Source organism: Trichechus manatus, unplaced genomic scaffold (genome assembly GCF_000243295.1).
Source record: "Trichechus manatus latirostris isolate Lorelei unplaced genomic scaffold, TriManLat1.0 scaffold00262, whole genome shotgun sequence".
In the NCBI taxonomy this organism is placed as follows: Eukaryota; Metazoa; Chordata; class Mammalia; order Sirenia; family Trichechidae; genus Trichechus; species Trichechus manatus.
The window spans coordinates 1,368,185-1,389,213 of record NW_004444198.1 but is presented as its reverse complement, the minus strand read 5'-3'; the positions used below and the strand labels follow the sequence as shown (position 1 = coordinate 1,389,213).

At 37.4% G+C, this 21,029-nt stretch overlaps 1 protein-coding gene across 2 annotated transcripts in view; it reads left to right on the top strand.

Moving 5' to 3' along the window:
* SEH1L (SEH1 like nucleoporin) overlaps positions 1-20,181 on the top strand; it is a 68,694-nt gene extending 48,513 nt beyond the window's left edge. Inside the window, exons 5-9 of one of the 2 annotated variants that reach the window (XM_004389860.2) lie at positions 6,937-7,035; positions 13,176-13,316; positions 13,541-13,698; positions 16,214-16,364; positions 19,305-20,181. In XM_004389860.2, the coding sequence (XP_004389917.1) occupies positions 6,937-7,035; positions 13,176-13,316; positions 13,541-13,698; positions 16,214-16,364; positions 19,305-19,500 (745 nt within the window). In that variant the 3' untranslated portion in view covers positions 19,501-20,181. Of the gene's footprint in view, positions 1-6,936; positions 7,036-13,175; positions 13,317-13,540; positions 13,699-16,213; positions 16,365-17,679; positions 19,138-19,304 lie in introns of those variants that run through there. The other variant, XM_004389861.2, reaches the window with a different exon arrangement.
* The last annotated feature ends 848 nt before the right edge of the window (positions 20,182-21,029 follow it).

Below are 21,029 nucleotides of genomic sequence, written 5' to 3'. Positions count from 1 at the left end.
TCCTTTTTATTTCAGTTGGGTCTGTTGTAATGTCCCCATTTTATTTCTTATTTGGATTATTTGCTTCCTCTCCTGTTTTTCTTTTGTCAGTTTGGCCAGTGGTTTGTCGATTCTTTTGAAGAACCGAGTTTTGGTTTTATCGATTCTTTCTATTGTTTTTCTACTCTCTAATTCATTTATTTCTGCTCTAATTGTTATTATTTCTTTTCTTCTGGTGACTGTGGACTTGTTTTGCTGCTGTCTTTCTAATTGTTTGAGTTGTGTAGTTAATGTTTTGATTTCTGCCCTTTCTTTTTGATGTGTGTGTTTATTTCTGTAAGTTGACTTCTGAGCACTGCTTTTGCTGTGCCTGCAAGATTTTTGTATGTTATATTTTCATTCTTGTTTGATTCTAGGAATTTTTTAATTCTGTCTTTGAGTTTTTTCTATTATCCAGTAGTTTTTAAGCAGGGTGTTATTTAGTTTCCTTGTATCAGATTTTTTTCCCTGGCTCTTCCTCTTATTGATTTCTACTTTTATAGTGTTGTGATCAGAGAATATACTTTGTGTTATTTCGATGTTTTTCAATTTGTTGAGGCTTGCTTTGTGGCCTAACGTGATCTTTTCTGGAGAATGATCCACGAGCATTGGAGAACAGTGTGTACTTTGCTGCAGTTGGATGAAGTGTTCTGTACATGTATATGAGGTGTGGTTGGTTGATTGTGATATTTAGATCTGCTCTGTCTTTGTTCAGTTTCTTTCTAGTTCTTGTGTTTCACCGAGAGTGATGTGTTAAAGTCTCCTAGTATTACTGTGGAAGTATTTATTTCTTTTCAGTTCTGTTAGAATTTGTCTTGTAGGCAAGGCAGGGTAGTGGATGGGGTTGGGCAGGGTAGGGGGGAAGAGGATAGGCTCGTGTTGTAGTCCCTTAGGTGGGGCAGTCGGAGTATGGGACCCTCTGTCGCCTCCAATCAGGAGGATGGGGTGAGGGGATGTGTGTCCCTCTGGCTAGGATACACATATGCTGGGACACCTCGTGTCCACACTGCAGCCAGCAAGCTGGACCTGTCCCCTGTCAGGTGTAAGGAGTGGGGCCTGCCCAGGGACCAGTAGGTCCACTGCCTCATGTGTGCCACTCATCCCTGAGGTCAGGGGCTGCCTCTCCGGTTCTGGATCCTGGCTCCCTCCCTGTCTCTGCTTCTTTCTGTGTGTCTCTACAGAGGTTCTCTGTCCCTTTTGGGAAGATTGTGAAGTTGTGTTGCTATTTTCTTCACCTGGGGTCACTGCTGGCTTTGTCCTAGGATGGCCTATTGAGTTGGGATGGTTGCTGAGCTCCTCCTTTCAGTGTTACTCGTGTTTCGCTGCTTTATTTCACTTTTTCCTTCCAGTTGTGTCTGGTTCAGTTCTGAGACTTTTTTTTCCTTGATATTCAGTGTTCCAGATTATCTTCTGTTTCTCTTGGTTTTTTGGGTCTTTGATGCAGGGGACGTTATGGTGCTTGTATCTAAGCCACCATCTTGGCTCTAAAATGTAATACTATTTTTAGACTGTAATTCTGGTAGTTTTTTGATGATTACTTATACTCCTGGTTCTTGCTATATTATCTTTGTTGTTATTGTTAATTGCCTTTGAGACGATTCCAACTCATGGTGACCCTATGTGTGCATAGTAGAACTGCTCCATAAGGTTTTCAAGGCAGGACTGCCTTCTGGGCTGCTGTTTGAACTGCCAACCTTTCAGCTAATAGTTGAGCCCTTAACTGTTAGCGCCACCCAAGGACTCTAGTATTATCTTTAAACAGCATCTGTACTTACGATAAGGAGCCCTGGCGACACAATAGTTAAAGCTTTCGGTTGCTAACCAAAAGGTCCGCAGTTCTAACGCACCAGCTAGTCCATGGGAGAAAAGACCTCGCTATCTCCTGTAAAGATTACAGCCTAGGAAACTCTATGGGGCAGTTCTACTCTGTGGTATAGGGTCACTATGAGTTGAAATCGACTCGACAGTACACAACAACGACAAAGTATACTCACTGATATGAAAGATGAATTTAGCACGTTTACACAACTTGAGGTTTCCTGAGGTACGACTACATAGATATATTTTGGTATTAGATATATTTTTATGTTGATAATTGTTTTAGTTATGTTGGTAGTTGTAATTTTAAGAGATAGGTTTTATTTCTATTATTAGTATTGATTGTGTTATTTATTGATTTGTATATTGACTCTCCTCTCTTAAAAAAGAGATTAGCTTATTTTGCTTTTACCTCACATTCACTTTTCCATTTCCTAATGCTTTTTATATTGCTTATGTTTACAAGATTTATAATAATTATGATGTCAACAGTCTGTAAATATTTGATACACATGTAGGTTATTTTGTCCTTTATTATAAGTTGATTCTAAAAATTAAGTAGCAATCAAATTTATAGTATTAGATTATGTAAATATTCTCTCTATATGCAAATGTAATTTATTTTGTTAAAACTTTGTTGCTTACCCAGAAGGAGCCCTGGTGGCACAGTGGTTAAAATGCTCAGCTGCTAACCAGAAGGTTCAGTGGTTGGAACCCACCAGCTGCTCTGCAGGAGAAAGATATGAGTCAGCTTCATTAAAGATTTCGGCCTCAGAAACCCTGTGGGGCAGTTATACTCTATCCTGTAGAGTTGGTATGAGTCGGAATTGACTGGAGGGCAATATGTTTGGTTTGGTTTGATTCACCCAGAATAATCTCCAGGTGTTACCCTTCATGGATGCTTTTTTATTTTTATTTTTTAAATTGTACTTTAGATGAAGGTTTGCAGAGCAAAGTAGTTTCTCATTAAATAATTAATACACACATCATTTTGTGATATTGGTTGGCAGCCCCGTGACATGTCAACACTCTCTGCTTCTTGACCTTGGTTTCTCCATTACGAGCTTTCCTGTGCCCTCCTGCGTTCTCGTCCTTGCCCTTGGGCTGGTGTGCCCATTTAGTCTTGTTTTGTTTTATGAGCCTGTCTAATCTTTGGCTGAAGGGTGACGCTCAGGAGTGACTTCAGTACTGAGTTAAAAGGGTGGCCGGGGGCGGGGGCCATACTCTTGGGTTTTTTTTTTTTTTTTATTATTATTTATTCCTTTAGTCTAGATGATATCTAGCCATCACATTTTTCATACCACATTTTGTCTTCAAATTCTTTTTCATTTTGGTGGTATGCTGCTTCTTGTAACTTTTTTTCTCCATGTGGGATGGATAGCAAACTCTTTGAATTTTAACATACTTAAAAATGCCTTCATCTTGCCCAATGTTTAATTGATAGGTTGGCTTGTTTTAGAGTTCTAGGCTCAAAATGTAAGACCTTTGAGGATACTGTCCAGTCTTCTTTTTACTTCAGGTGTTGTTAGTGAGAAATCTGAGGTCAGTCAGATGTTGGTTCTTTGGTAGGTAGCTTTTTCCTTCTGAAAGTTTTTAGGGTTTTGTCTTACTACTTTGAGCTCTGTTGCAAGTATATTTTCCTAGTTTATAGTTTGCGATTTGTCTTAGTCATCTAATGTTGCTATAACCGAAATACCACAAATGAATGGCTCTAACAAACAAAAATTGATTCTCTCACAGCCTAGTAGGCTAGAAGTCTAAGTTAAGGTTGTCAGCTCCGGGGGAATGCTTTCTGTCAGCTCTGGAGGAAGGTCCTTCTCATCAGTCTTCCCCTGGTCTGGGAACTTCTCAGCACAGGAACCTTGGGTCCAAAGGAAGCACTCTCTTTCCAGCATTGTTTTCCTAGTGGTACGAAGTCCCCATGTCTTTCTGCTGTCTTCTCTTTTGTATCTCAAAAGAGATTGGCTCAAGACACAATCCAGTTTTGTAGTCGTTAGCATGACTGCAGCTAATCCCATCTCATCAACATCATAGGGATAGGATTTACACCATATAGGAAAATCACATCAGATGATGAAATGGTGGACAGTTACACAATACTGGGAATCATGACTTAGCCAAATTGATACACGTATTTTTGGGGGACACAGTTCAATCCATGACATCATTTGACACTTTTCATGATGACACTTGATAGTCAACAGAAAGTTTTTAATTTTAATGTAATCACATTTATCAGTCTTTTGTTTATTGTTATAATGCTTTTTGTGTTTTATTTGAAACATTCTTCTCTACCCTGAGGTTGTAAGTGTATTGTGAAAGATTTTTGGTTTTGCCTTTCACATTTCGGACATTAAACCTCCTGGAATTACTTTGTTTGGTTTTAGGTAGTTTAATTCTAAAAGTTAACCCAAGATGTTTCTAGGTCATTTTTTCTTTTCAGAAGTGTTTTTTATTAGGAAAATTGTCAGAAATTCTAAAAGTAATGAGTAACAAAAGTACAATGGATGTGATGGACAGAAGTCCCTCATCCAGCTATAATTATTATTAACTCAAAGCTAGTCTTGTTTCATCTATATATGCCCTACTCCCCTCCCTCTCCCCACAAAAACTGGATTATTTTGAATCAGATCTAGACATATAATATAAAACCCATTGCTGTTGAATTGATTCTGACTCATAGCAACCCTATAGGACAGAGTAGAACTGCCCCATAGAGTTTCCAAGGAGCGGCTGGTGGATTTGAACAGCCGACCTTTTGGTTAGCAGCCATAGCTCTTAATCACTGTGCCACCAAATACTGATCTTTTTTATTAATCCTTTTTGGGACTTGGTGGTCCTTCTCACAGTGAGGGTGCTTGTCTTCAAATTGGAGATACCATATTTTTCTTTGATAGTTTGTTCTCTTCTATTGTCTCTGTTCTGTCTTTCTGGAGCTCATAGTGCCTGGATTTACTCTCCATTTCTTAAAAATCATTTGGAAATTGGCTGGTCTGTCTTCCACATCTCCAGTGTGTTTACCAGGTGTACATTTTATCCCATCCATTGAATTTTTTTTTTTTTTTTTCCTGTGGAGGGGGCAATCATTTTTAATTTTCAAGAAGCCTTTGTTTTTCTCTGATTACTCTTTTATATGAGCCAATTTTTTATATCCTAATTAGAATTTTTTTTAAGTTTGTTCCCTGAATTATCTATTTTTTCAAAGATCAGTTGTTCTGTTTGTATACTTTGATCTTTATCTTCCATGCTCCTTGTTTTCCTTAAGTGTTAATCTTTGATTATATATTTGTGAACAAGAAATTATTATGGTTAGTAGAGAAAACTGGATTTGGTCTTTTTCTCCTGTTGCGTGCTCTGGTTTTCATTCTTAAACAGGAGGGCCGACTTGGAGTTTTATCTAAGTATGCTGTGTGGGTTGGCAGGTAGGCTTCCTTGTAGGGTGTGTGGATCAACAGTGAGCTGGTTGGCAGGCTGGGATACCCACAGGTTGCCAAAATGAGGAGTGCTTAACTTTGAGAATGGAGCATTTTAGTGTATTTTCTTTTTCCTTATCCTACTCTGGAGCTCTGGTGACACACTGGTTAAGCGTTAAGGCTACTAACCAAAAGGTCAGCAGTTCAAATCCGCCAGCTCCTTGGAAACCCTATGGGGCAGTTCTACTCTGTCCTGTACGTTCACTACTACCTCTACTACCTCACTATCACCTCTACCTCAATGGGTTTATCCTGCCTCACTGTTGTGGAGTACTAGTATAAGTTCTTACCTCTCCTCTTCAAGTTGCAGTCTTTTCACTGGGTTCCTACCTCAGACTTGCCTTAGCCTTAGGGCAGAGTCATCTCCCCAAAGTACCAGGTTTTCTGAATGCAAGTTTTTAAATGAATAATCTGTTGGTAATATTATCCCATGACACATTATCTTGTTCTTTACATTTGTTGATTGAAGGTTGGCGCTTGTGGAATTTCCTGCTTACCCCTGGCCATGTGGGACTTCTTCTCCCTTTGCATTTTCTCTGTCAGTCTACTCTCCTCTTCTTGCCTTTCAGGAATTCTTCTAAATGTCTTGATTTCTACTGGCACACTTTCTTGATTTCTGGTGCTGTTATGACTTTATTCTTTCATCATTTCAGTGGAAGGTTTAGGGAGGGAAGTAGATGCAGCTGATCAGTCTACTGTATTCAGTTGGAGGCTGTATGATTTTTCTCACTGTTCAGTTGTGAGTTATATTTAGGAAACGTTTTAAATATGAACATCTTATTTGTGGATGTACAGATGAAATAATCCTCAATTCAGGTTATCTGAAGGTTTTATAATTTGGTTAAAAAAATTTTTTTAACCTTAATAACGTCTAATAACATATATTCTAAGTAACTTTAGAATGTTATTGTAAATATACTTTTTGTTCTTATTCAGATATTTAATATTGTGAAATCAAAGCTTATATCTGTAGAACATTGAGAAAAGATATGGAAACTACTGTGGAATTTACAACTATTTGAATGGCCAAGTATTTGTTATAAATAACTTATTTTATTACAGTAGCGCTTTACAGTTTACTTGGTGTTTTTCATATATTAAATGATTTGATTGCTTGAATCTTTAGTAATAAAGAATTAAAACTTTTTTTTCATTTCCAATGTTTTGTTTTTAGTTTTAAGAGGTTGGCAGATCACAATATCAGTGTCAATATCACAATATCAGTATCACAAGGTATCATGGAGTTACTTTTCATTTCATAGTAATGACCAAATCTTTCAAGAGGAAAAAGTGCTAAAACCTCCATGACATTTTTTAAAATCTGTTGGATGCTTGAAATCTCTTCGTTTTTGGGAAAGAGCTACTTTCTACCTAAGACATAAGAAAATGTAGTGAAAACCATCCAGAAAGACAGCATCTGAGTTTCTCTGTGAAACCTCCTCAGGCCCACACTGTAATTTGGTGTGGTGTGGTGTGTCTGGTGGGTGACAGGGGTCTGGTTGTTGTCACAGCCGCAACATATGGATGTGTAGGTTATGTATCTGCTTGACTAGTTTTTTTAATTCTCTGAATTTAATGTGTATTAATTTTATCATTATGTACAACATTTTTTACTCTTCATTTCTAGCTCTCGTGCTCATTCCCCCATGATAGCTGTAGGAAGTGATGATAGTAGTCCAAATGCAATGGCCAAGGTTCAGATCTTTGAATATAATGAAAACACCAGGTCAGTATTGGTTTGATTTTCTTTTTTTTTCAGAATTACATTTATTTTAAGAGTTGTTTCTTTATTCATTAACTGAATACTGCATTGTTGCTTATATATTTATTGATTTCCTGTGATATGCCAGGTTTTGTGCCAGCCTCTGATAGTATAGAGTTGAATAATATAAAGTACTTGATCTCACATATGTACCATCTTGTGGGGAAAAGAAAAAATAATTGTAATAAAGAGGGGTGAATATTACAAATCGGGAGAATCAGAATGTTGTGAGTTTACTCCTGGGGGGAGCTAATCTAGTTTAGGAGGCCAGGGAGGTTCACCCAGAAGATCTGTAGGATGAGTTAGCCAGATGAAGAAGGACAAAAGCATCCCAGGTGGAGAAAATTCCATGTGGTAAGGCCCATGGACAAAAGAGAGCCAATATATGTTTACTGTGTTTGAAACATAGTAGCCAGAAGGAAATGCAATGAGAAATATGCAAGCCACATATCTGTGGGACCTAGTGTTCAGTGTTTAGGTTATTCTAGGACAATGTGATGCCATTGGAAATAACAAGATCAGATGGCTCTTCACCTCTTCCATAGTGAGGAATGTATATTGAAGGGGAACATGAGTGGATTCAGGGTTAGGATGCTGTTATAGCAGTCCAGGTGGGAGATATAGTGGCTCTGGGCTAGAGTAGTGGGGGTGGAGAGAAGAGGAGAAATACGAGACTGATTTAAGAAGTGGTCTCAATAGGATCTGGTGATTCATTCGATGTGGGAGGTGAGGGAGAAGAGGGAGGAGCCAGAGATGATTTCTAAGGTTTTGGCTTAAATAGTTCATTTCTTGAGATAAAGAACTCTGGAGAAGGGCGGATTTGGATAGAGTGTGGCAGCATGTGAAGACAAGTCTATGTTGAGATACAGGTATCTGCAGAACACCTCAGAGCCATAAGCACTGTGTCACAGGTACACTTGGTGTCTTATGGGAGAAAAGCACTCCTCTGAAGTGATCAGGTGGGCTTTCCAGATGCTAGACAGAGTTTCAGGTCTAGTAGTCAGATACTGGATAGGGCATGAAGCAGAAGAGAGTAACTAGTATAATTCCTTTGGGCTCTGCAATTTAGAATGTTACTACATAGATTTCCAAAGGGTTCTTACACCTATCTTCTGCATTCCTAGATTCTTGGTTTCCTGTTAGAGGCTCTATCTACAATAGCACTGTTAAATAGAACTTTCTGCAATGATGGGAATATTCTATATTTGCACTAATACAGTGGACACTAGCCACATGTGACTGTTGAAACTTGAAATGTGTCTAGTGCAACTGAGGAGCTAAATTCATTAATTTTTATTTATAAAGGTACATGTAGCTAGTGGCTACTGTATTGGACAGCACAGCTCTAGAATATAGGTAACTTCTTCTAGAACTCTTTTAGGTTTTCATAGCATTTTAAGCTATTAAATTTATGAACCACATTAATAGCACATCTTAAAGACGTAATGTTGTTAAAGTAATTACCTTCAGCTTGAGCTGAGCAAAATGGATATGGAGGCATAAATCTGAAACTTACCAGGTAGAACATTTGTAAAACTTAGGAAAAAGAAAAATATTTCATAAGATTTGATTAAAAGAATAAAGAACTTAGACTTAGTTCTGAAATAAAGTACAGGGCACATAGAAAGAACCTAAATGCTTAAAATAATCCTGTGATAAAAAATAATCTGAAGTTGCATATGAATCTCTTAGCTAGTAGAATACATCTAACTAGGGGCTGCAGAGGAGTCGGGGTGGAGCAGTTCTGGGGATAGCTAAATGGCTTGTTGCTCGATGATGACACCCAGGACCCAAGTGTTTTTCATTTTTTGCTCTGTCATATATCGTGTTGATGATCTCTCTGTCATGATCACAGGATAGCTGCAACAGTTTCAGGTTTCACATGCAGATACAAAGACGGGCATTTCGTTTCATGTTTCTTTTTATATTAGTGGGGAGAAACTTTTCTAGAGGTGTCTCAGAAGGCTTCTCGTTAGGTCCTATAGGCCAGAATTGAGTCACCCCGCCATGGTTTAGCTGCATATGAGTCAGGTAGCAAGTGTCTGGTATTTTCAGCAACCAAAATGAGGACAGAGTGATATTGGGTAGGAAACAATGTCTGCTCCACCTTTAGCCCTTTATCATTTATGTGTGAGTGTGACTTAAGAAGTTATTGGACCTTTTGAGTTCATTTCTTTTTGGATTTCTTGGTTCTGGCTCTTTGAGATAAGAGTTGTTTGAAGGTTCCTGGTTAGATTGAACAGGTTTACAAGGAGGATATCTGATAGTGGACTATGTTACATCGTTAGCAGGTAGTAACACCATTTAGGGAGTCCATGGGTGATGCAAATGGTTAAGCACTGACTACTAGCCTAAAGATTGGCAGTTCAAACCCACCAAGAGGTGCCTTGGAAGACAGCCCTGGTGATCTGCTTCTCAAAGGTTATACAGCTTTGAAACCCCTATGGAACAGTTCTACTCTGCAAACATGGGGCTGCCATGAGTTGTAATTGACTAGATGGCAACTAACAACAAGAACACCACCATCATATAGCACACTGTCAATTTGTCAAATTAACTGATATTGGCTATATTGTCAAATTAATGAATACTGGATATATTTATTTCTGTTGGTGAATGAAAATATTAAGACAGACCTGGCCTTTATAATAATACAAATGCATGCATTTTTACAGCATTTTTTATAGGCACTTAGATTATAAAATTTGTGTCCTAACAACATGCTTGAGTAGGTTGGACAGCTTTCATTTTACCACCATTTTATAGCCAAAGAGACTGAGACAAGCAAAATAAAGTGAATTGTCTAAGGTCAAGTATAGTGGAGTCAGGACGAAAAGCTAGGTGTCTTTTTGTTCATTGTCATCGTTTACTCTCTCAATGAGACTGTCAGATTCTTCAGGTAGGAGAAGCTTTGGATAACCTTTATTAAAGTATATAGTTTGTCTCAGGTAAAAAATCACATCCCTTAATTCTTTCAGCAGACATTTTATAAGCTCTAGGAATTGTACTGAAAGCTGGAGATAAAAACATGAATATGATACAATCTTGTAACATAGGAGCTCACCCTGTAAACCTATTGTTGTCGAGTTGATTTCGACTCCCAGAAACTCTATAGGACAGAGTAGAACGACCGCATAGGGTTTCCAAGGCTGTAAATCTTTACTGAAGCAGACTCACATCTTTTCTCCTGCGGACTGGCTGGTGGGTACAAACCACTGACCTCTCGATTAGCAGCTGAGCGCTTAACCATTGTGCCACCAGGGCTCATTATAGGAGCTCACGGTTGTTAGGAAACAGATCAGTATGATGAACTTTTACAGACACTGTGTGATAGGAGCATGTTCTAGGTCCAGTATGGCAGGAAAGAGGGTTGGTAGGAGATAGGGTCAGGAAGTGTTGGTAGGAGTGAACTCTGAGCCTTAGTCTTGAAAGGTGCAGGTGTTCTGCAGGCAGAGTGAGAAGCAGGAGCAGAGGGCTGGCACATGACACTGCAGGGGGCTGCATGCTGGTGGGAGTGGAGGGTTGGAGGGAGGCATGCCAGAAGGCAAGGCAGACTTTGGTCTTGATCCTGTCAGCCTTTGGAGACTTCTGAAGGATCCATTGGGTAGTCACATGGTTGTATTTACCTTTTAGGAAGAAGACGTGGGCAGTTGTGTGGAAGATGGACTAGGTGGGAATGAGACTGGGAGTAGGAAATAAAGGGATAATTGCAGTAGCCCCAAAGTGATAAGAGCATGAGGACCTGCACTAGGGCGGTGGGGACAAAGAGGAGGTAGAATTGACAAGACTTGCTCTCCAGTTGGATGTGATGGGTAGGGAGGGAGTCTAGTGTGACTGCTTGGTTTCTTATTTTTCTGATGGTATTGCTGTTTGTTGACATGAGACTACCCGAAGAGGAGTGAAGGTGGAGAAAGAGGTAAGCTTACTTTTGGACTACTTAGGTTGTGTCGTCTTTGGGAAGTCCAGGTGGGAATATCTAAAGGGCAGATGGGTATAATAGTTAAGACTAATTATCTATTGCTGTGTAACAACACGATCACAAATTAGTGGTTTAAAGCAACACATTTATCATCACAGTCTCAGGAATCTGGGCCCGACTGGGAAAGGATCTGCTTCCGAGCTCAGGTGGTTGTTGACAGCATTGAGTTCCTTGCAGGCTGCTAGACTGAGGCCTTAGTGCTTACTGGCTGTCAGCTGGGGCCGCCCCCCGTTCTCATCACACACCCATCTGAAGGCAGCTCACCACGTGGCAGCTGGCTTCTTCAGAGCCAGCAAGGGAGAATGCCCTTTCAAGACAGGCATTCAGTCTAATGTATTGTCATCACAGAAGTGTCATCCCCTCACCTCTGCCATAGTCTGTTGGTTAAAAGCAAGTCACAGGTCCCACCCACTCTCAGGGGAGGGGACTGCAAAAGGGTGTGACCACCAGGAGGTAGGGGTCACGGGCTGCTTAGAGTCTGTCCGTCACAGTGCGACAGAGAACACAGTGCGGAAGGTCATACAGCCAGTAACCGATTTGTCCAGGATCCAGTCATAGGCATTCTCACTGTAGAGCTTGTGCTCTTAATTACTATCCCTGCCCTATCTCTAAGGAGTCCTGGTGGTGCGGTGGTTAAAGTGCTTGGCTACTAACCAAAACGTTGGTGGTTGGAACCCCCAAACCTGTCCACGGGAGAAAGATGTGACAGTCTGCTTCCGTAAAGATTTACAGCCTTGGAAACCTTATAGGGCAGTTCTTTGTCCTACAGGGTTGCGGTGAGTCGGAATCAACTCAACAGCAGTGAGTTTCTGGTTTGATCCTATCTCTGGCCTTTGGTAGAAGAGACTGGACTGGACATAATAGATTTAGAGATTATTGATTTATAGTTAGTGAAACCATGGGTGTAGAAACTTTAATGTCCACGCACATCATCTGGGAATCATGTTAAAATGCAGCTTCCCATTCAGTGGGTCTGGGTAGGGGGTGATTCTCCATTTCCCACAGTTTCCAGCGGATGCCTGTGCTGTGGCCTGTAGGCCGTACATGAGAAGCCTGCTCAGGGTGACTGTATACAGTGAGACGAGATCAAGGGGAAGACACTTAGGCACACCAGCTTTGTAGAGATTTCAAAAAGAATATCGGGGTTGAAGGAAGCCCAAGTGTAGAATGCTGGGAATTCTAATATTTTAGAGGAGGGTGGTGGAAAGGTGGGGCGGGGACGTTTCTCTAAACCCCTCTCTAGCACACAGGGTTACAAGCTTTAGTTCTGTCCATGATATTTGATCCAAGATGTAGAAAACTCTGACCTGTCATTCCTTTATTGTTTTTCTGTCACTCTGCTTATAGATACAGAAGTAGAATTGTAAGGATTAAATATACTTTGGCATAGCTGCCTTTTGTAGTCACCTAAAAAAATCAATTTCTGCTGTTATCAGCTTTACTTTTTTGTTACAATCAAATAGGAAATTCATTCTTTTTCTTAAAAAAGATACTAATGGCTAATAAATCAAGACCTTACTTTAGTTAAGTTTTTATTAAACCATTTTAAACTAAACTTAAAATATCAAAAGAGAGATATAAGAGGCTATATTCCTCTCCTAGGGCTGCTGTAGCAAAGCACCACAAATTAGGTCACTTCACAACAAAAGTCCTCTCACAGTCCTGGAGGCCAGAGCCTAAAATCAAGGTGTTGGCAGCTACCCTCCCCCAGAGGCTCTAGTGAGATTCCTTCCTTGGGACTTCTAGCTTCTAGTGACTCCAGGCGTTCCTTGGTTTGTGGCTGCATCACTCCAGTCTCTGCTTCTGTCTTCACAAGGCTTTTCTCTTTGTGTCTGTTTCTCCTCTTCTGTGTCTCATAAGGACACTGGTCACTGAGTTTAGAGTCTACCATAAATCCAGGATGATCTCCTCTTGAGATCCTTAATTGATCTGCAAAGACCCTTTTTCCAAATAAGGTCAGATTCACAGATCCTGGGGGTTAGGATTTGGACATTTCTTTGTGGGGGCATCTAGTCAAATAAACATTGAGTGTGAGCAGTGTGAAAAAAAAATGAGGTACCCCACAGTGTGGACTTTTTTTTTAATCTCTGAAATTTTTAATGTAAATTGTTTGTTTTTCCATTAGAAAATATGCAAAAGCAGAAACTCTTATGACAGTCACCGATCCTGTACATGATATTGCATTTGCTCCAAATTTGGGAAGGTCGTTCCACATTCTAGCTGTAGCAACCAAAGATGTAAGGATTTTTACATTGAAACCTGTGAGGTGAGTTTTAGAAATGACTTTTGGGGTGGGAAATTAAGTAAAGAGGAGATATATATTCTCTTAATTGTGTTTTATTTAGGTTAATATTAATTGATTTGGAGCCTGTGAATATAATTGGTACTCTCTAAAATGTTTGAAAAAAATGAGAAGTAGCAGCCAACTTAGAGAAAACTAAATTAGCATTGAGACATTCTTGTAAATAACCTATTTAACTTTAATAACAGAAAAGAGCTTACTTCCTCTGGTGGACCAACAAAATTTGAAATCCATATAGTGGCTCAATTTGATAATCACAATTCTCAAGTCTGGCGAGTGAGTTGGAATATAACGGGGACAGTACTAGCGTCTTCAGGGGATGATGGCTGTGTAAGATTGTGGAAAGGTAAGACTTCAGTGAAGGAATAATTGTTGTTTTATATTTCTACTTTAGAATTTTCTCTTAAAAATGTAAACAGAAATATTTTTTAAATATTATCTGTATACAGCTACCTTTAAATTGTTTTATATTAAATTATATTATTTTAGTCTTCATCATTTTATCTATTTCATAGCAGTAATGACTACTTGAATTGTTTCTTAAGTTTCCATATGGAACAAAGGAACTTTTAAAGTATGCAGTATGTAGTAAAGTATGCAGTATCTCCAATAAAAAGATACAGTTTGCTATGCATGTAACTTGTGTGACTGCTATACAAACTCAGGGTAGGACTACAGTCATCTCTTATTTTGTTGAGTAATGGCTTTAGCCAGCCCACCCGTACTAGCAGAAAATCCAGTATCTTTCCTTTTTTTTCCCTCTGCCACTCCCAAAAGTTCAAGAATTTTGGAGTCACTAATTCTAAAAGTTTCTTAAGGCTGCTAAGCTGATTGAGAACTCCGTCTGGTCAGTTGACAGTGACTGCGTTTGCTGCCGCTTGGTTCTTTGCTTTTCCATGGATGTTTATCCCTTGGGCAGAGATGTCCTTGGTCCATCCACTTCTGTCACCATCATGGGTGGGGTTTTATACTTTAGATTCAAAATTATGGCTGTCTTAGCTGGTTTGAACCCATCAGCAGCTCCGCGGGAGGAAGATGTGGCAGTTTGCTTCTGTAAAGATTACAGCCTTGAAAACCCGTGGGGCAGTTCTCTTCTTCCCTATAGGGTTGCTATGAGTTGGAAGCAACTCGAAGGCAGTGGGTTATTTTTGGTAGTTCATTTACTCTGAGCAGTTACTGTTTCTCAGAGTACCGTTTGGCCAAGCTTGAGGGCCTTCCATGTTCAGTCTTAGGCTGTGGTAGTTTCATTTCAAGGGCTTGGCTGTACTTTCCTGCCTCTAGGCCTTAGTCAGAACCACCCAGCTTCATCCCATTGGGCTTCCTAACTTGGGTTTCCTGGGCTCATTATTGCTAATGATCAATTTTGCATTCAAAGAGTTAGGCCTTGTTGAATAAGTTACTTAAACTCTAAAGGTTTTGTTACCCACATTCATCTCCTAGGATAGAGGTCCCTACTTGAGTTATGCTTGCATTACCAGGAAGACTTCTCTTACTCTGTATATACATGGTAATTGAAGCTCATTATAATGAAGATAGATTTTATTTATTTTGATATTAATTTGATAATGTGGTAGCTTAGAGAATTGTCTCTGCTAATATCTATCATGTAAAGAAGAGAAATGGGTGGTGAGAGCTTTATGTTTTAGTTATTGTCTTAAAAGTTTTAAAAAGAATTGTTAAAACTGATATAATATTTAAAAATGTCTTTAATGTTTATTCTGAAAGAAACTCAGCCAGTAGAATCTTTTTTTTACTGCAGTATACACACAACAACACATACAATAGTTCATCAGTTTCTACATGTACACTTCATGACATTGATTATATTCTTCAAGTTGTGCAACCAAATGCCCTACTTTTCCAAATTATCCCACCACTATTAACATATCTTCTATGCACTCTAAGCAGAAACTTCCCCTTTCCTCCTCCCTCCTGCCCGTGATAACCGCTAAAGTATTGGTTTCTATATATTTTCTTATTTCATAAAAGTGATATCATAAACGATATTCGTGCTTTTCTGTCTAACTTATTTCACTCAGCGTGATGTCCTCAAAGTTCATCCATGTTGTGGCATGCATCAGGACTTCATTCCTTTTTATGGCTGAATGACGTTCCATTGTATGTAAATACCACATTTTGCTTATCCGTTCATCAGTTGTTGGACATTTTGGTTGTTTCTACCTTTTGGTGATGAGCATTATTGTAGCTGGTACATAACGTCTGTTTGCGTCTCTACTTTCACATCTTTGGGTATATGCCTGAGAGTGGAATTGTTGGGTCATATGGTAGTTCTGTGTTCAACTTTTTGAGGAACTGTCGAACTGTTTTCTGCAGTGACTGTACCATTTTACATTCCCACCAGCAATGGATGAGGGTTCCTATTTCTCCATCGTCTCACCAACATCTAGTGTTTTTGATCATTGCCATTCTTATGGGTATGAGATGGTAACTTACTGTAGTTTTGATTTGCATTTCTCTAATGGCTAATGACTGAGTATTTTTTCATGTGCTTGTTGGCCATTTGAATAGCCTTCTTGGTGAAATGGGTGTTCAAGTCCTTTGCCCATTTTTTTGTTGGGTTGTTTGTACTTCTTTTGTTATTAAGTTGTAAAGAGTATTTTATAAACTTTGAATATTAGACCTTTATTGGGTATATGGTTCCCCCAGGCTTTCTTCCACTCTGTAGGCTGTCTTTTTAATTTTTTGAGTCTTTTTATGAACAGAAATATTTAATTTTTATGAGGTCCCACAGAAGACTCTTTCTCATTTCTTTAATCGTAGTTTAAGGACATGAACATAGATTTACACCATTGTGCATTGGTGTTAATAACGTTAATGTTATTTGACCATTTTTCTTTCAGCTAATTATATGGACAATTGGAAGTGTACTGGGATTTTGAAAGGTAATGGGAGCCCAGTCAGTGGAAATTCTCAGCAGGGAAACTCAAATCCTTCCTTAGGCTCAAATATCCCAAATCTACAAAATTCATTAAATGGATCTTCTGCTGGCAGGTAGGCTGTTTTGTAAGAAAACTAGAAATTGTCTTATTTTTAAATCATTATTCTAGCCATATTAAAGGCTTATTATTTCATGGTTTTAAAGATGGGATGAAGAAATTCACAGCATAATTATGACACTAACCAAAAATCCAAACCCGTTGCTGTCGAGTCGATTCTGACTATTAGCGACCCTACAGGACAGAGTAGAACCGCCCCGTAGGGTTTTTGAAGAACAGCTGGTGGATTTGAACTGCTGACCTTTTGGTTAGCAGCCGAACTCTTAACCACTGCGCCACCAGGGTTCCAATTACGACACTACTAGAGTTTAAAAATTCACTTTGTTAGCTCTGTATTTGGCTTACTCAGTCATAATATTTAAAGGTAGGTTATGTGGCCGTTAAATAAACTAAAATATATTCTGAAACTGAGTAGTCTATCATTAGAAATGTTTCTAACTTTAAAGTGTTATTAAATGTTTTCCTGAGTAACATTTACAAAATAAATGTTTTACTGAGATGAAGAAGGAATATGGATTAATAGTGAATGTTTTAGTCCTAGATAAGTAGAACCATTGTTGTTAGTACTGGTAGTAGTTGGGCCTTTGATTCAGATCAAACTGAAATTTTAGATAAAATACATTAAGGCTTTGTAGACGAGCGTAAGTTAAATAGTTTGGCTTCTTTGTTTAAAACTTCAATGGAGATTATAAGAGGAAATGATAAATTCTGAGTTCTTAATTTTTAGAATATTTAGCATATTTTAGATTCTTGCTTATCTTAATAAAGAATATTTGATGTGGTCTAAAGAGTCATCTTTTTGTTTTCATATGCAGATGTTAAATCTGGGAATTTGTAAGATTTTTATTATTTTAATATGCCAATGTGAATAATTTAGAATAGGATTCAGGAAACTTCAAGACATAGCCTGAACACATTGTCCTGTAGTTATCCTGTTGTTATCTTAAAGTAGATAATTGAATTTAAAGCTTCCTCAACTATTCATATTGTTGTATTTTTATAAAGAAGTTCTGTTGTTTACTTTGAGGTTTTATGTATTTTCATTGAAACAGTTTCAGGTTACCATAGGGAGATATCAGATTATGAAGATGACCTCACAAAGCAAAAGAATACTAGTTCTAATTTTTTAAAAAATCTGGTTTTTGGTTGCTGTCTCTGCTGCGTGTGTGTGTGTGTGTGTGTGTGTGTGTGTGTGTGTGTGTGTATTTAATAGCTTTGAAGTTTTGATCTGTATTCTTATTGTGTCAATAACTTTGTGTTAAATCTGTGATGCATTTTCCCTTCTCCATTTGTATTATGTCCTTTAACAGAAAGCACAGCTGAGTACAAGCTAACTGGAGTAACTTTGCTGTTTTGCTGCTTGTTGCATGCACACAGGAATGGAAAGCGAACTCCTTTTCCCCTTTCCCAGCGTCGTTTGATCTCTCCCAAGATGCACCAGCAGCCTCCTTACTACTAAATGCAGTCAAATGGCCTTTAAAAAATAGAGTGTATATCATTTTTTTGTGCTAGCCAGCTTATTGACACTATCTGAAACTTTTAAAATATAAATGGAGAGGCTTTTTGTTAAGACGTTGTCACTGAAACAGTTTTTTGAAATGTTCCTGAAACTAACATGGGTTTAAAAATTAAAAGGATTGTTAACATCCTTACAAGTAGTTGGGAAGAGGGAAGATATCACTTTATAACATTTGGAGAATATAGATTTTTTTTCTTTGTTTTCTAAAATAGTAAGCTAAAATGAATTTTTATAATTTTAATTTGAAGATTGACTGATCTTCATAAAGATTATATGGAGTGCTAATTTGTTTACCCTTTGTAGAATTGGTTTGTACATATCACTTAGTACAACTTTGTCATTTCTTTGTGATATTTAACAAATATTAGTAAAGGAGTGAGAGAAGCAGTAGTAGTGAAATGAAAGTAATTTGTATAGCTTATAGCCATGTTAAGCATTTGGTATTGTTTCATTTGTAAATTGATAGTAAAATGAAAACACCTTTGTAAGTTTTTTATTAGTATTCACTAAGGGGTTAAATGTTTCTGATTTGTGCTTGTACATTTTATGGTGTGATTACACGGCTTAAGCTTTCCTCAAAGTGAAGATTTGACAACATACTGTAATTTGAGAAGCAGTTAAAATTTTGCTAAAATTGTGCATGTCCTAGGGTTTTCTTAATTTAGTGGATTGTTTCAGTTAGTTTATATCCTCTAGAGCTCTGACCTTGATAACAAAACTATAAATCTTTTAAGTGTCTTAAAATGCATAAATATTACTGGTAAGATAAAATGGCAGAAGAATAACAATATGACATAATTCTTGAGCCTTTTACTTATCAAAATTCTGTAGTGATTCTAAGGTTTTTGCAGAAAAACAACTATGTTCATTGATTGTATTTCTTTAAAAGTATGTTCTAATAGCTAGCCATATTAATGTGAAAGTGTATTTTAATTGGTTCTCAGTATCATGTATGCACTAAATGTGGTCTGCTGCTACTACAAATGAAGCATTGCTGAAAGTAGGGGGGAGAAAAGCTTACTAGATTTGTAAATTTACAGGATAGCATCAAATATGTTTTTGACAGATTAGAAAATGTTTTAAATTTATAAAATTAATGTCTTTATAAAATTCATACTGATAATTTTTAAAAACATTTTAAATTTAACAGATTGTATTTATTTTAAGTTTCTATACTTGCTTAAGCAATCTTGATTTGAGTAAGGGTCTTGATTGTTGCTATTATGTTCTGTTAATTTTGGCATGGATATACTAAAGCTTTTTTTTTTTTTTTCCAGCATGTGTTTTCTCCTCCTTGGTTCTTTTTGTATTTACTGCTTTTCTCTTTTTCTTCTGTTTTTTTTTTTTTTTTTCTTTTCTATATTTTTACTGTTTTTGTTTTGTTTTGGTCTTTTGTTCTTGTCTTCATTGTTTCAGGTATTTCTTTTCCCCTCTGGATTCCCCACAGGCTGGATCGAGACGGTCCAGTTATGCCCAGCTCCTTCCTCCTCCTCTTCCTCCTCTGGTAGAACACTCTTGCGATGCTGACACTGCCAATCTCCAGTATCCTCACCCTCGCAGAGGATATATCTCTCAGCCTCTTAACCCCTTACCTGAGAGTGAAGGGGTTTAAAACACTGATTTAACATTTTAAAGGCCTATTCAAATGCTTCCATTCCTGGCTGCTTTTTGTTTTTCTTCATTTTCTTTTGGAAGATTTTTTCTAATTTAGGGTCTGTCTTGCATGTATTACAGCCAGAACACAGTGTTTGAAACCTAAATGTGTTTGTGCTTCTGCATCAAAGGAGCATTTGCTTCATTGATTGATAACCTTTAATGAAATAAGATATGTACAAGCAATATTAACTCTGAGTTACACACAGTAGCTTACTTCAAAGTGCCTGTTCTGTAAACTTTATTTTGAACTGTTATGGTCTTAAGCTTTGTCATACTGGTTAATGTGAAAGTATATCATTATGAAGTTTACTTTGCCTTTGAGAAATATTAAATATTTTTCATTTTACAGGTTAATGTTGCAACCAAGTAGTATGTAAAATAAATCATTTCTGTGTATAAAGCAGCAAAACATAATATGGACTGTTTGGTCTTTTTTTTTTTTATTTTTTATTTTTTTAAAGGAAATTGCCTTTCACTTCTTGGAATTACTGTCTAAAGCTTTTGTAATTATTATCCTAGTAGGTTATTTAATAAAATATATTTTCAAAGTTATGAATATTTTGTCTTATAAAAATAGAATGTATTTTATTTGATAGTGGATAAGGCTTACCATGTCAATAAAATAAAACGAAATTAGGGGATGAGCATTACATTTATTTTAAAGTGTAGAAAATCAGTAGGTAAACTAACAGGTAAAACTAATAGATGTTGACTTTTAATTTAGTTAGACAATATTAGAATATATTATTTTCTAAAATACCTTAAAATTTTAAATCAGAATATATTTGACAATAATTATGGTAAAATGATTAAAACTCTGGGACTAGTAATATTTATTTTTGGTTCAGTTTTCTCAAGAGTTGTCAAGGACTTAACCTCCTTCCAGGCTACAGACATTTTGAACAGCATTTCGTATGCCTCTAATTACACATAGATGACACAGTTGTTATAATCTCATTTTAGAAGACACTTTTCCTATGAATAGTGTCAGTCCCTCAGAGCTTCTTAACATGTAAAGGATAAAGAACTGATAAAATATATTCTCTTAATTTTAATATAAGGAGCATTTGAGCTTTGTTGTATCTAATTATTAAAATATTTTCCTGCAAGGTTAGCATTCCACATGTGAAAAAAAGCCCTTTTCAGATAATTCTCAAATATCTTTCTTCTGTTGAAGAATTTGTTTTAGACTTGTAGATTTGTTTAGGTTCAAAGCAAAGAATCTAACTTCAGGATGAATCTGGCGGAGAATTAAGAATTCATGTCTTTACGATTTAAACCATTTTAGAGGTTAGAATGGGATGATGAATTGAGTGATTCCTATTCCAGTTTAATTTAGTGAATTTCGAACACCTACCATGTTCAAGATACTGTGTTAAATAGCCTGAGGTATGTAAAAAGCACACAAAATCATTCTACTGGGAGAAAACATTTACAGAATTTACAGCAGGTCACAGGGGTTTAGCTTCGTAATAAAGGTAGAAA